At 46.1% G+C, this 12,198-nt stretch overlaps 1 protein-coding gene across 2 annotated transcripts in view; it reads left to right on the top strand.

The window, feature by feature from the left end:
- Positions 1-1,722: 1,722 nt before the first annotated feature.
- FLI1 (Fli-1 proto-oncogene, ETS transcription factor) overlaps positions 1,723-12,198 on the top strand; it is an 80,521-nt gene continuing 70,045 nt past the window's right edge. Inside the window, exons 1-2 of one of the 2 annotated variants that reach the window (XM_030505291.1) lie at positions 1,723-2,161; positions 4,043-4,124. In XM_030505291.1, the coding sequence (XP_030361151.1) occupies positions 4,086-4,124 (39 nt within the window). In that variant the 5' untranslated portion in view covers positions 1,723-2,161; positions 4,043-4,085. Of the gene's footprint in view, positions 2,162-4,042; positions 4,152-12,198 lie in introns of both variants that reach the window. The other variant, XM_030505290.1, reaches the window with a different exon arrangement.

Below are 12,198 nucleotides of genomic sequence, written 5' to 3'. Positions count from 1 at the left end.
TTGTTGATGGAGACGTGAAATGTCATGTCTGCGTCGGAGGTATTTGTGTAAACACAACTTCTGTAACTCAGTGTGTGCGTTGGGGAGGGGGGTGTTTGACTTTAATTTTTTTGGTGTCTCCAACTCTGCATCTGTTTCCAATTTGCCAGCAATTTTCTTCTGGGCTAGTAAAGCTCCCAAGATGACTGCAACTGGCCACATGGGTTTCTCTGCTCCACCGTGGGGGTTGATTACAAGGGGTAGTAGCAAATCCAGCTCGGGATTCAGGGAGAGCGTTTCCCGTGAACTTATAAGTGCTTTTACATCCCCACTCTTTTGTTAACGCCGACCTTTAAAGTTTATTTCATCGCAGCTTATTAGGTGTGTGTGCTCAGTGGTCCCCGGCTGAGATTGTGGGTACGTTTGTTAAGGATACGCACGGGGGAGAGATGCAAGCGCCTGTTAGCCACCCCTCAACGAAAATAAGAGGAGAAGGGGTTTGTTAACACAATAGCGAGCCCTCGGGGTTCCTCTTCAGCTACGTGGTTCGTGTAATTCACACGTGGAAACGTGAGAAAAGGATGAAAAATGACTTTGAAACGTGATCTGATTCGGTCACTGGCCAGCTCGGCTGTGAGTGCGCACAGAGAGCTGTTCGCATCCCCACAGGATAACGAGATTAAGGCTTGAAAACGGCGTTTTTAACCCCGATGCACGCGATTTCTTAAAAACACGCTTAGAAGTGACAGCGTTGAAGAGTGTTTTCCCCGATTCCCTTTCTCTCCTCGGCACCTCCTGCCGCGTTGATTTTTGCTCCCATCGGAAGTCAGCTTCTCCCTAAAATCCCTGTCTCTTTACCTTGCCTCGGAAACTGTTTCTCTTACCACAAACAACAACAATTATAATAATAACGAAGAATCCCAAGAATTTCTATATTAAAAAAGCGGCTCTGGCGAGGTCCCTGGTCACTGGGTACAGGTCTGAGTCTGTTTTCCTTGGAAATTGGGAGGAATGCTAAACTCCTAGTCTACCAGAGAGTAAATTGTGTGCGGAGCTCTAGGCACGGCTCCCAAGTTGCCCTTTCACCCCTTCACTTTATATGTTCCTCTTATTAAGGAGAAAAATGTTTCAATATGTTGGAATTTGGGGCAAAGCCGGGAAGGAGGGAAAGAGAATAGAGAGTGGAAGGACATTTTCCAAATAGTTTTGGTAACCCTTGTGAGGGTTACGTTTAAAATTGATGTCGTATTAAAATCCCTGGAAGTTTCTTCCCCAGGTTAGCGCAAAATATCATCTGTGAACCCTTCCGAGGTGACAATATGTACCAGAAACGTGACCCTCGTGGGGGGAAAAATGCCCCCGAGTTGAAGATGTGTTTCTTTTCCCTCCCTAAAAGAGTTACTATTTAAGAGGGTATTATTAAATGGCTAAAAAGGATCTGGAGAGAGAAATGCTGGATTCTTGATCCAACAGAGAGAATAGTTTCGGTGGGATTCCATCTCACTTTCCCAGCCTTATGCATCTGCAGCGTTTTCTGTCGTGTTCTCAGTTCAGCTTCAGGGGGAAATGGGTTAACTGCTTTCAAGGTAAGAGTCGGGGGAAAAAAAACCTCAAAGTAAGGAACGATGATTTAAAAACGGATATTTGAAACTTCCTTATTTTAAAAGGGGATTTAAAGTAGCACTTGAGCTCCACTCAGCGTCTCTTTTCGGCTTCACTCCTCAGCAGTATTTCTTTTTAAGAAAGTTGTGAATTTGGGGGGTTTATCCTTTCTTTCCCCCTTGGTTCTTTAAAGTCGCGAGTAACGCCCGGTGGGCTCATTGGGCGAGGATGTGACATAGCCATGATTAATGCGAGGGAGCAGCTGAAATATTGATAAGGGGGAAAACGGAAATCAAATGAAAAGTGGAAGGCATAGAAGAGAGGGAAAGGAAAGCACGTCCTGGCGCTGTGAGCATTACAGAAGCCCCCTGAGGAAATGCCTGGTTGATGCAGCCTGTCTGGATGGGCTGGGAATTCTAACTTCAGCGCTGCTTTGGATCTACCAAGTTTAATCTTCTGCTCTTTGCAAAGCTGCAGCGGCAGGGTAGTAATCCAGAACTGGTGGGGAGTTTTATTTCTGGTCTCAACCTGGATCTTTACAAACTGGTCCGCCACTGGTTGAGGGGAAAGGGTATAAAAGGTGAGTCATTCAAATAATAGTAATAAGAATAAGCGAGAGGCGGATCTTAAAAGTAGTTTAAGAGGCCCTTTTATATTGCGACTGATGCTGGCAGGGCGATACGATTGATGACTAATCCACAGCAGACTTCTTCAGACGGGCTCCAAATATGCAGATGTATTTATTTATATGAATTATAAGAGGGAGGTAAGCGGATGGGGGGGAAGCGTTGATCAGGGGTGCAGAGGGGAGCGGGGGAACCCGATATGTGAATCCTTGACCCTCGAAAATTTACTGGCTAAGCAAAATTACCCCGTCCCCCTCCACCCCCTGTTGCAAGTTCAGAAGCAAAAATAAACTGGAATGTGTTAGGAGGGAGGACGACAGAAGAAAGAATTGTACTTATCAGAAACACATTGTCGATTTTATAATCGGTTGCCCTTCTGTGCCAGCTGGCCGCGTAATAAATGCTCTAAAAATCAATAAAAGGGGGGTTTACGTGCAGATAGCGAGCTTTGCTTTTCCAGAGTTCTTGGGCTGTGGGGGTGGTTTTTGCTTGATTTCTCTCTTTTCCTATGTTTTTAATCAGACGTTTCGCTGCAAAGCAGGGGCGCAGCTCTGGGGGCACGGAGGTGTTCGGTATTGCCAGGGTGGCACCTCCCGAAATTAGGATTTCTTCATTAACCGAACGAAGGCTGCCCCGTGATTCCCCAGCCGTGGCTGGGTTGTATTAGATGAGGACCAACTAGGTGTGGAGTTAGGACCACTGCCACAAGTATTGACCACTTGTGCGCAACTCAATAGGCGCATTTCTAATTGTGTAGTGTAATTGTCTTATAGTAAATTCTGATTAAACTTCTAACTTTTCCCTTCCCACCCCCGAAACAGGCAGAACAGCAGCACTTAGGAGCTGCCTGCTATGGCGGGGGGGAGTGTGTATGTGGAGGGGTGCGTGGTGTGGTTGTTCTTCTTAACGATGCACTAACTACAGTAAGTTAATCGCTTTGTGGTGCTTTCCGATGGGACTAAAGATCCTGAGGGCAGCGGGTAGGCAAAAAGAACCAGTTGTCGTTTTAGGGACTGCAGATCTATTTTTCCCACACACCATTCCATTTTCCACGACCGTTGTTCATCTCGGCATCTCTGTAGTGATGACTTGGGAGGGAAGAGAGGCAAAAACCCCTCCTGTTCATCAGGAGATCATCAAGTCTCAGAAGTACAGAAAACCAGATGTACTGCCTTGATGCGAGCCTGAGATAAAGCACCGCGATGTTTGACCGAGCATCCGAAATAGAGGGGCTGAGAGTGACAACCCCGGGGAGAGGGTATTGCTGTTTGGAATGATACTTCCGTTCGCTATTCTTAAAACTTTGTATTTATTTATTGTTTAATTATTATTGGTGAGAAAGGTTCTTTAAATCAATAGAGGCCGGCAGGTTAATGGCTCGGAATGGTTTCAATGAGTCAGGAAAGGCAACTGCCCTTCATTTAGCCAAGCGAAACCCTTGGCTACAAGTCAATAGGGTTAACTAGGCTCGACATGAAAACATGAGTATTTCAGCTGGCTTTTAATTGTTGGCTAAGAAATTCAGTTAATCAAATGTCAAACGTTTCCACCTGCTCTGGTGAAGAAGGCTCTTTTTCCTGGGTGGGGGAATCCAAAAGCAAAACCAAACTGCTGGTAAAGAGAAATAAACCCCCACTTCATCAGCTCCTGTCTACTACTCGACTTGTAGTTACTGTGGTGGACGCTTTGCTGTGTCCTTTCAAAGGTACATTTAAATGCTTGATCGCTCCTCTTGAAATTTTATTCCTAATGTTACTTTTATAGCAACGTTTTGTTTCTTTACTTTTCTATATACATATATATGAGTTCTTTTTATTTTATTTTTTTAATTTCAGGTCAATTTTAGGACCCTTTGATCTCCCTATTAAACAAGTAAGGATGTTTCAGACTGTACCAGACACTTCGTCTTACGTCAAGGTAAGACATGACAGCATCTTTAAACAGGTAATGTCAAAAATTACAATCTTCCCAAGTTTATAATCATTTGTATTACTTGAAAATCCTGATTTAGCAGGGAAAAAAATCTCACTCTACCTTTAGTGTGAGAGGGGTTGGAGTCTCCAATATCACAGTTATAAGTCTCGAAATATAGGGGATTCAGTCAAAAGCTGTATCATCAGGGACCAATACTGTGTTGAATTGGCCCTGTCTTTTATAATGCATTCATGCTTGGTTCGATGGGTTATAATATAACTCCTGTTATAGCGAGGGTGTCCTGAATTGCATTACAGTGGTGGTTTGCTGCTCTGAAACCAATATGAGAGTGGTGCTGTGCTACTAGTGTTATATCCCAGCGGTTTGTTACATTGGCTTCCAATTTCCCAGATACCATTTAGTCTTGAACCAGAGCTAAATTTCATTTAATACCCCTCTACTTCTCTGCTGCGCCAGCGACTGAATCCAATATGCAAGGCGATATCTCAAGTTATGTCTTTTGAGAGGTCCATTTCAAGATGGATTTAGAGGGGGAAAATATTTAATGAGTTAAACCAAAACATCTCTTTCAGTCACTGCAGATCGTTGCACCAGGCAATGCTGTGTAATACTGGGATTTCTTTGACAGTGTGACTTATGGTTTTCCTTGAGTAATGCTTTCATACAATTTAGTAGGCAAACCGACTTCAGTTGGGTTTACTGATAATGACTGATGCCAGATCTTACACTCTAAACAGTTGTTTGTATGTCGGGTTTTTTAAGTTTAGAAAGAAGTGGTTCTTAGAATGTATTTTGAGGGGCCACTTCTGCCTCTTTCTTTTCATCAGATTAAAACAAGGCTTGGCACAGCCTGGTCCCTTTATAACTCAATCGAGTACTATATTATATTTGACATCATATGGGTTTTTTTCCACAACAGTTCCCAAGAATGTAAATAAACCAAGCCTGGGACATCTGTGTTACACGTTTAAAGCAAACCCTGCATGCAACAGCACTTAGGGAAAATCTAAAACACAAGTCTCTTCTCTCCATGAAGAAGGCTGAAGAAACACAGAAGGGTGTTAACTAGAGCTGGGTGGATAATCTGTATGAATAATTCATTACAAGAATTTAGCCTCTTTTTTCTTGTCCCTCTTGTTAATCAATGTTCCGTGCACCAGTTGTGATTTTCATGTACTTGCACATTATCGGAAGTGATTCACTGATTGATTTCTGTATGTGGCCCGTTTTGTGGGCAGTTTGTTAGGAGTACTTGTATTGGAAACTCAAGTTCCCAGTACATCGGTGGGATTTTCCCATCATCGGTAGGATGACTCCCAGGTCATGTGGCATTACTTGATTTCCCTGATTGGGTGAACTCATGCAACTCTCTGGACCAGGTCTCTAGACCAAATCCAAACAGGAATGGTCAAGACTTCACATGCGGTTGATGTCCCCCAAAATCAGACTTGTAGCTCAGGGAATGCTGGTGATTTAATTTTGCTTATTAAATTCGTATAGCTTTGGAGCAGATTCTGGAAGAATAGAAACTCTGTGGAAAGCAGATGAAATTCAAGTCTCATGAAAGCAAATTCACTCAAAGTTCAAGTGAAGAAACATGTTATGCAGTCTGTGCCCAGCTTTAGCATTAATGTCTCTTTGGAGTTCCTGTATGTGGGAAATGATCTGAGATGTGTTCTGTTTACAATGAAGAGATGAAGGCCCTTTGACATCCTATATTATGGTATCATTGCCTTTTGTTGTGAGGCTAGATCCAGTCTCAGCTCCAGTTAGTAGCAAAATTCCTTTTGAATTAAGTGGAGCCAAGATCCAGGCCTAAATAATTTGACATTCCAGCAGGATTGAGTGAGGCTGTCCATAACTGTGTCGGGATAGCCTTTCCACTAAGTACAATCCTGCAGGCAAAGTGCTTGGACAAAGTTCTCTTCACATAAGAATGTGTTTTATCCACCAGGAAGAACTTCAGGCTGGATTTATATCCAGCGTTTCAGGGGTGGAGGGATACATGAGCTGTGTGCTTCTGAGCTCTCTGCCTTTTATTGCAACCCTCATCAGCATCTAACGTTGGTTTGGGGGGGGGGGGGGGGCAAGGACCTTGTCTTTGGTATTTTGTCTATAAAGCTTCATTCACACCAGCGTCATTGTGTTTAGAAAACTCTACAGGATTTGGACAGAAGTCTCTTAAGACTGATCCAAAGTCTTCTGGAGACAAAGGAAATATCTATCTCCTATTGACTCCTAAAAGTTGTAAGTTGGGCAGCTCAGTGCCGCTGGTGCAAAAGGGTAACCAGGTAGCTCATTCAGACCAGTGAGGCTGTGCATAAAAGTAAGAATGTGGTTAAACTCAGGAGAATTAGAACCTTAAACACATGGGTTAGGTCAACCTCTGGCCCCTCCGAGTTTGATGATGGTTTCCACTGGCTTAAAATGCATCCAGAGGCAACAGAGAGATTCTGAGGGTGACTGGCTTATTTATAGAAGTGGTGGGGTTGACTAATGACCTAGGTAGGAAATGTGGGTACAGATCCAAGCCTGAGAGCTTGGTGTTCCTGAGCAAAACACTTCAATTCTCTGTTCCATCTTGAAAGTGTGGATGGAAGTGCTGTGCAAGAACAAGGCTCTGTTCAGATGCAGACAGCACCTGCCTTCTCCTTCCTGCTTCCCCACGCTGAGCTTTGAGGACTTCCCAAGTTGTAGTGAGCAAGAAGTTTGGAAAGCAGGAGGTTGGGTTCCAATTGTTTTCTCTTCCCAAGCCTTTATTATCATTATTATTTCCATGTTTTTCCTTCTCCAGAAAAACTTACTTGCTTGTCCTGCGGGAGGAGACGTGTTTTATTTATTACTTCCATGGGCTCTCAGCTGATGATGTGTACACTACCCCCTTTACAGCAGAAAAAGCAATATTGGGATCAACGTCTTGTATAAATCCTCCCAAACAAATGCACCACATATATAAAATTCATGTTTATCCTATGCCTTCTACAGAAAAAGGCCTCTGTATGTTGTAACCGGGAGGGAGTTGCTGGCAAGGTGCTCCACAGCAGCTCCCAGGAGGAACAAACTCACTGTTGCAGCCCTGGGGTACAAAATAGCCTATGGCCACCTCTAGGCCACCCTGGATTTCTTGTCATGGCTTTCAAAATGCAGAAGGGAGGGGAGGGACTCGGTGGCTGAAGGAGGAAGAGAAGGATTTCAGTTTTAGTATGGTTCGTTTTATCAAGGGTGGCTTATGTTGAGTCATACTGGCCAAGTTCAACTTCTCATGTTGTAACCTTGATTTACATCACAACCACATAGGACGTGTGGATCTTAACACACTATATATCTAACACACTGGATAACCTCCTGACAGGAGCATCCAGTCTTCTCTCCATACACACTTCTCCTATGGGCCTGAATATGATGGAGAGGTAGAAAACATAAATGTAAAAACAAAGGCATTTTGGTTCACACTGGTTTATTCTATGTGATTAATGAAGTATTTCTCTTCTTCAGACCACTATGGACTTGCTGATCTGCAAGTACTTCTTAATTCACAGTCTATCAGAGGGTGCTAATCTCATCTAAACACACGTATTTGACTGTAGAGAATGAGACATGTAATATAATGGGAAATTAAGTTTTAAAAGACAGCGCTGGAATCCTGACTGGAAGGATATGGAAAGAATTAGGGCTATAAGCAAAGCAACATGACCTCTGAATACTGACTTTTTAATTATTACCATTGCCACAAGCTACCCTGGGCCGCAGCCGTCTCTGCTCCCTTCTGCACTGCCAGTTTGTGGTTTAATATATGTGTAAAGGCGGTGCAAAAGTAATTTTGGGGGGATGTTATTCACCCGCGCTTTTCTTATGCCCTTCGGCAGCATCTAAACGCTTATCTCCTCTCTGTGAGAGAAGGGAAGGGACAGGAAAGTCATTGCTTCTGCTTTCGGTTCCCCGGTTGGACCCACAGCAGCGCATGAAGCCCTTGGGTCTCTGCGGAGCATCCCGGGGCCGGTGTCACCCCCACCACGGGACCCGGGAGCACCCACAAAGCATCTCCATGAGGGGCTGCAGCCCGGAGCTTTGGGCGGGCGCAGGGATGGACTTTCCTCCGGGAAAGAACCTCGGTGCAAGCGCGGGTCTGCTCGCTTTAGAAATGGATTTCATGCAGCCCTAACGTTTGTGGTAGCGTACAAAGAGGCATATTCATGGAGGCAAAATAGCCTGGGTGGCTGGAAACAATATTTGGGTTGTTCTTGCGTTCACCCTGCCTGGAAAGTTTACAGAAGCCCTAAAGAGAGAGAGGGGGATATTTTTTTAGGAACAAAACAGGGATATTTTCCTTGGAGCAGGCAATAGGAAAACTGCTGACAAACACGGTACACGTTATCTATACAGTAGCAGCCAGAGGCTGCTCAGAGACAGGTTGCAAGGACAGAATATCCCGTTATATCATTGGGGTTTGCAACAGAGACCTGACAGCGGAGGCGATGCCTGGGGAATCTCCCGAGGCATAAGGCGCTGCATGGGGACGGCTCGTCCTACAGGTGTCCAGGGATGCGTCGATGCTGGGAATGCCGCTGGATGCACGGCCAGAAACCTCCACAGCGCTCTTGAGAGAGCTTTAGCCCGGCAGCAGAGGGGAAAGCAGCCTCTTCAGGAGTGGTTTTTCCCCCAGCTCAGGTAGTGGTGTTCCTGCTGAGAGCATCCTCTAGCGTGTTACCCGTTTCTGCCTCTCTTTTTTTAGCACTGGTAGTATTTTTCCCCCCCAGTTCCTGATGTCCGGCAGAACTTCGCTTCCTCCCACCCAGGCTGGGGAGGACAGGACCCAGAGAAGGTGGAGAAAGCCACTAAATTGTCAGACTTCAGCGAGTCGTTGATTGATACCTTGCGACAACTTGGACTTAGCTCTTGTTGGCACCTACCTCTCTATTTTACACAGGAAAATCCCTTCCCATTTCCCATTGTCCTGCGAACCCTGCTGGGCTTTTTCCCCATGCTCAAGCCCAGGGAAAAGCTGGCGTTGTTTCTTCCCTGCTTTACCTTCAAGACACGGTTTGAATTTGGGTCGAGAATGCGGTTGAAACGCCGTTTATCCCCTGGAAACGCAATTTGGAGCTTTGTAGAAGAAACCAGGCTCTCGGGCACAAGAGTCAAGTTTGTTACAGTGAGCAGAGCAACCACCCCCCTCCCCAGCTCCGCGACCTTCTAATGGCTCCGTTCTCCCACAGTTTACAGAAAAACACCCCCCACCAACATGCTGGGTCCAGGGAATTCTGTATCCCGGCCTTTCCTGTGTTTGGAAAGGGAGGAGGTGTGGAGGGAAAAAGGAGCAGAAAGGGAAGAAAAAAGAAAGTGAGCGCTAAGCGGGGGGGGGGGGGGGGGGGGGGGGATAATGCTTTAAATCTTTCCTGCAAATCTCCAAATATCTGAAGTCTGAGGAACAAATTCAAAGCAGGCACGGCCGCCTGAAGAGAAGTTAGGGAGAAATATTCTGTTCCATTCAAGCGCATCAAGGGTCTAGCTGGAGTCTTGTTTGGCTAAGGTCAGACGAGCCTGGGTTCTCCAATAAAAATAAATCTCAAATTAATTATGGCCTCAAGCGAGGGGCCAGACGTTTGGAGCTAGTGCACTGCAGTCTGTTTGCTCGGCCTTCGGGATTCTGGGGGGGTTGTGCCTTAGTTTTCCAATAATTGCGGGAGAGGGGAGGAAAGGACGGCGGGGGCTGTTTCATTGGGACATGGAGCTCAAATAAAAGCGGCCAGGACACTGCTCAGCCTACTCCTCGACTAATTGCGATGCAGCTTCAAAGCTACTGCATCTTCTCCACCCCACTTTTAAGACGTTATGTTGTACTTGGTACCGATTAGCAGCGAATAACTTCCCGGCTTCAAGTTCCCAAACAAGGCTGTTCCTGTAGACCCCGAGGTAGGAGAGACCCGATCCTTGCAGTTGTGGGGCTGGAAAACGCAACAGATTCCCTTTTATTACTGGAAAGCAGAGGTTTGCCCAATTAGTTTAGTTGAGAATCGGGATTCGTTTCTCGGGATCAAATCCCAGGGCTGGAGTTTGGGCTTTTTTTCTTGGAAGAATGTGGGTTTCGAAAACAAACAAACCACGTCGCGTTTTTCATTCTGCAACGGAGCCGGTGCCAGGGGAAACTCAGCCCCGGAAATCTTAAACGTTTGCTGAAGCTGGTGGAGATTTTCCCTCCAGTGAAGTCTGGAGCAGAACAGACCCCGGCCTAAATAGGGCAAAGAATGAGGGTAAATATAGCCAATAGTTCTATATAGGATAGAATTTATAGGGAATTGTGTGTATATATGCAGTATACACACGCACTATACCTAGCAGGAGGTGTGTAACTACATATGTAGAGTTAAAGAAAGAGGCACTTTCGCACAGTTAGTGGGAAATGAGCCACTTTCTAGTGACAAAGTCACGGCGTGGGGCTGGATCTGGGGTTCCTCTGCCTCGGTTCAAAGAGACAGTCCCAGGCTGGGCGATAACGAGAGCTCAGGTGATGCTTTTCGGGTGATAGAGGGGGTAAAAAGCCGACTCCCTTTCCCAGCCTCCGAAACGAGGATTTCTAACCTGCAACCGAGGCCCGGGAAGGTTTTTCTTATCTTTATTCCTATACAATAACTACACGGTTTTAATTATGAAGCGATGACCACTAATCCCGCGTGAATTACAGACAGAACATCGCTGTCTTTGGGGTTGTGTAGTCCCGCGAAGGACTGGTACTGAACCGCACCAAGGGGTTAACTGCTTTGATGCTGGACGTGGAATAGTCACTGGCCACATCCCCTCCCGCGGTGTGTCCTTATTGATTTCAACCGGATCACGCCAAAAACGTCGGTTTCGGCTTCTCCGTGCGGAGCTGCAGTCGGTGTAATTGTAAGGACGAAGAGAGGAGGTGGGGACATGCCAAGCGCTTGAGCTCAATATCGAACTGATTAAAAACGTGGCTGGTGAATTTCGTTTCATTCATAAGCGGAGTGGAAAAAAAAAAAAAAAAGAAATAATGAAAATAATGGAGGAGGAACTGATTTCTACCAGCTTGTCCCAATGGAAGCATTTGAAATCCTCCGTGGTTGCCAAGATCAAATGATTTTCCAGATGTCTGGTGGTAACCACATTAAAGAGATCATAATTCCCGCGCTGTATATACATAATGCATCCAAAACCCGAGCATCGGGTTAAAACCTGAGCACGACGAGCAGCATCGTGCCCGGCGGTGGCTTCTCTTCCCCTGCCCGTCCCCTGCTCCCTCCCTCTCAAACAGTTAAACCCAAAGTCAGAGCAATCACCTGGGATGATTCAGAGCTTGGCGCACGGAGGTTATGAATATTCCAGCTTTTCCAAACAGTTCGAGATAACTTCAAGGGTGTTATTTTAGGGTTTAGGTGAAGCAAAGGTTCTATTGTTGCGTTGCTTTGGGGGGGAGGAAAATAGGTTGTTGCGCTTGTCTGTTAGAATGTTTAACAACTTGGCTTGTTACCTTATCTCTTGGACTTGTCGCCGCTCTTATTTTAGACCAAACACGGGAGGTAAAACACGGCGCAGCCCTGACGGACCCGCTCTAACCGGTGACCTCAAGAGGGTCATCCTCAGACATCCCAAATAAGCCCCTGGGGTCGCGGTGCCCGCCTGGCACCAGGGTTGGGTTCCCCACATGTCTCTAGGTGGGATGGGGGTGTGTGAGTGTTTGACATCCTGGGGAGCACAGGGGATCCCCCCCGGGGACCGGGGGCCTTCCAGGGTATGTTTTTTCCCCTTCCTTTCGCGGTTAAGCTCCTCAGCCTGTCCTCTCCCTCACCCGTTGTTTTTGGGGGCTGGTAGAGTGTTGTCTAGAGAGGAAACCATTCGGGTTTTGAAAGGATGCGTTTCAACTCTTCCCTTTAACCTCTCGCTTTTCTGGCTGCCGCAGCCTGCCATGTGGTAACGCTGGAGGGGGGGAGTATTTGCGGGGCGGGGGTGGCAGAGGGCAGGGAAAAAGACAGAGTAATGAGGGAAGCAAAGGGTTAACCGTGATTTCTTTTAATTGAACTCCAGTTCTTGTGGCCCT

This window comes from Strigops habroptila, chromosome 17 (genome assembly GCF_004027225.2).
Source record: "Strigops habroptila isolate Jane chromosome 17, bStrHab1.2.pri, whole genome shotgun sequence".
NCBI lineage: Eukaryota > Metazoa > Chordata > Aves > Psittaciformes > Psittacidae > Strigops > Strigops habroptila.
Note: the sequence above shows the minus strand (reverse complement) of the source record. Positions and strands in the feature narration are given on the sequence as shown.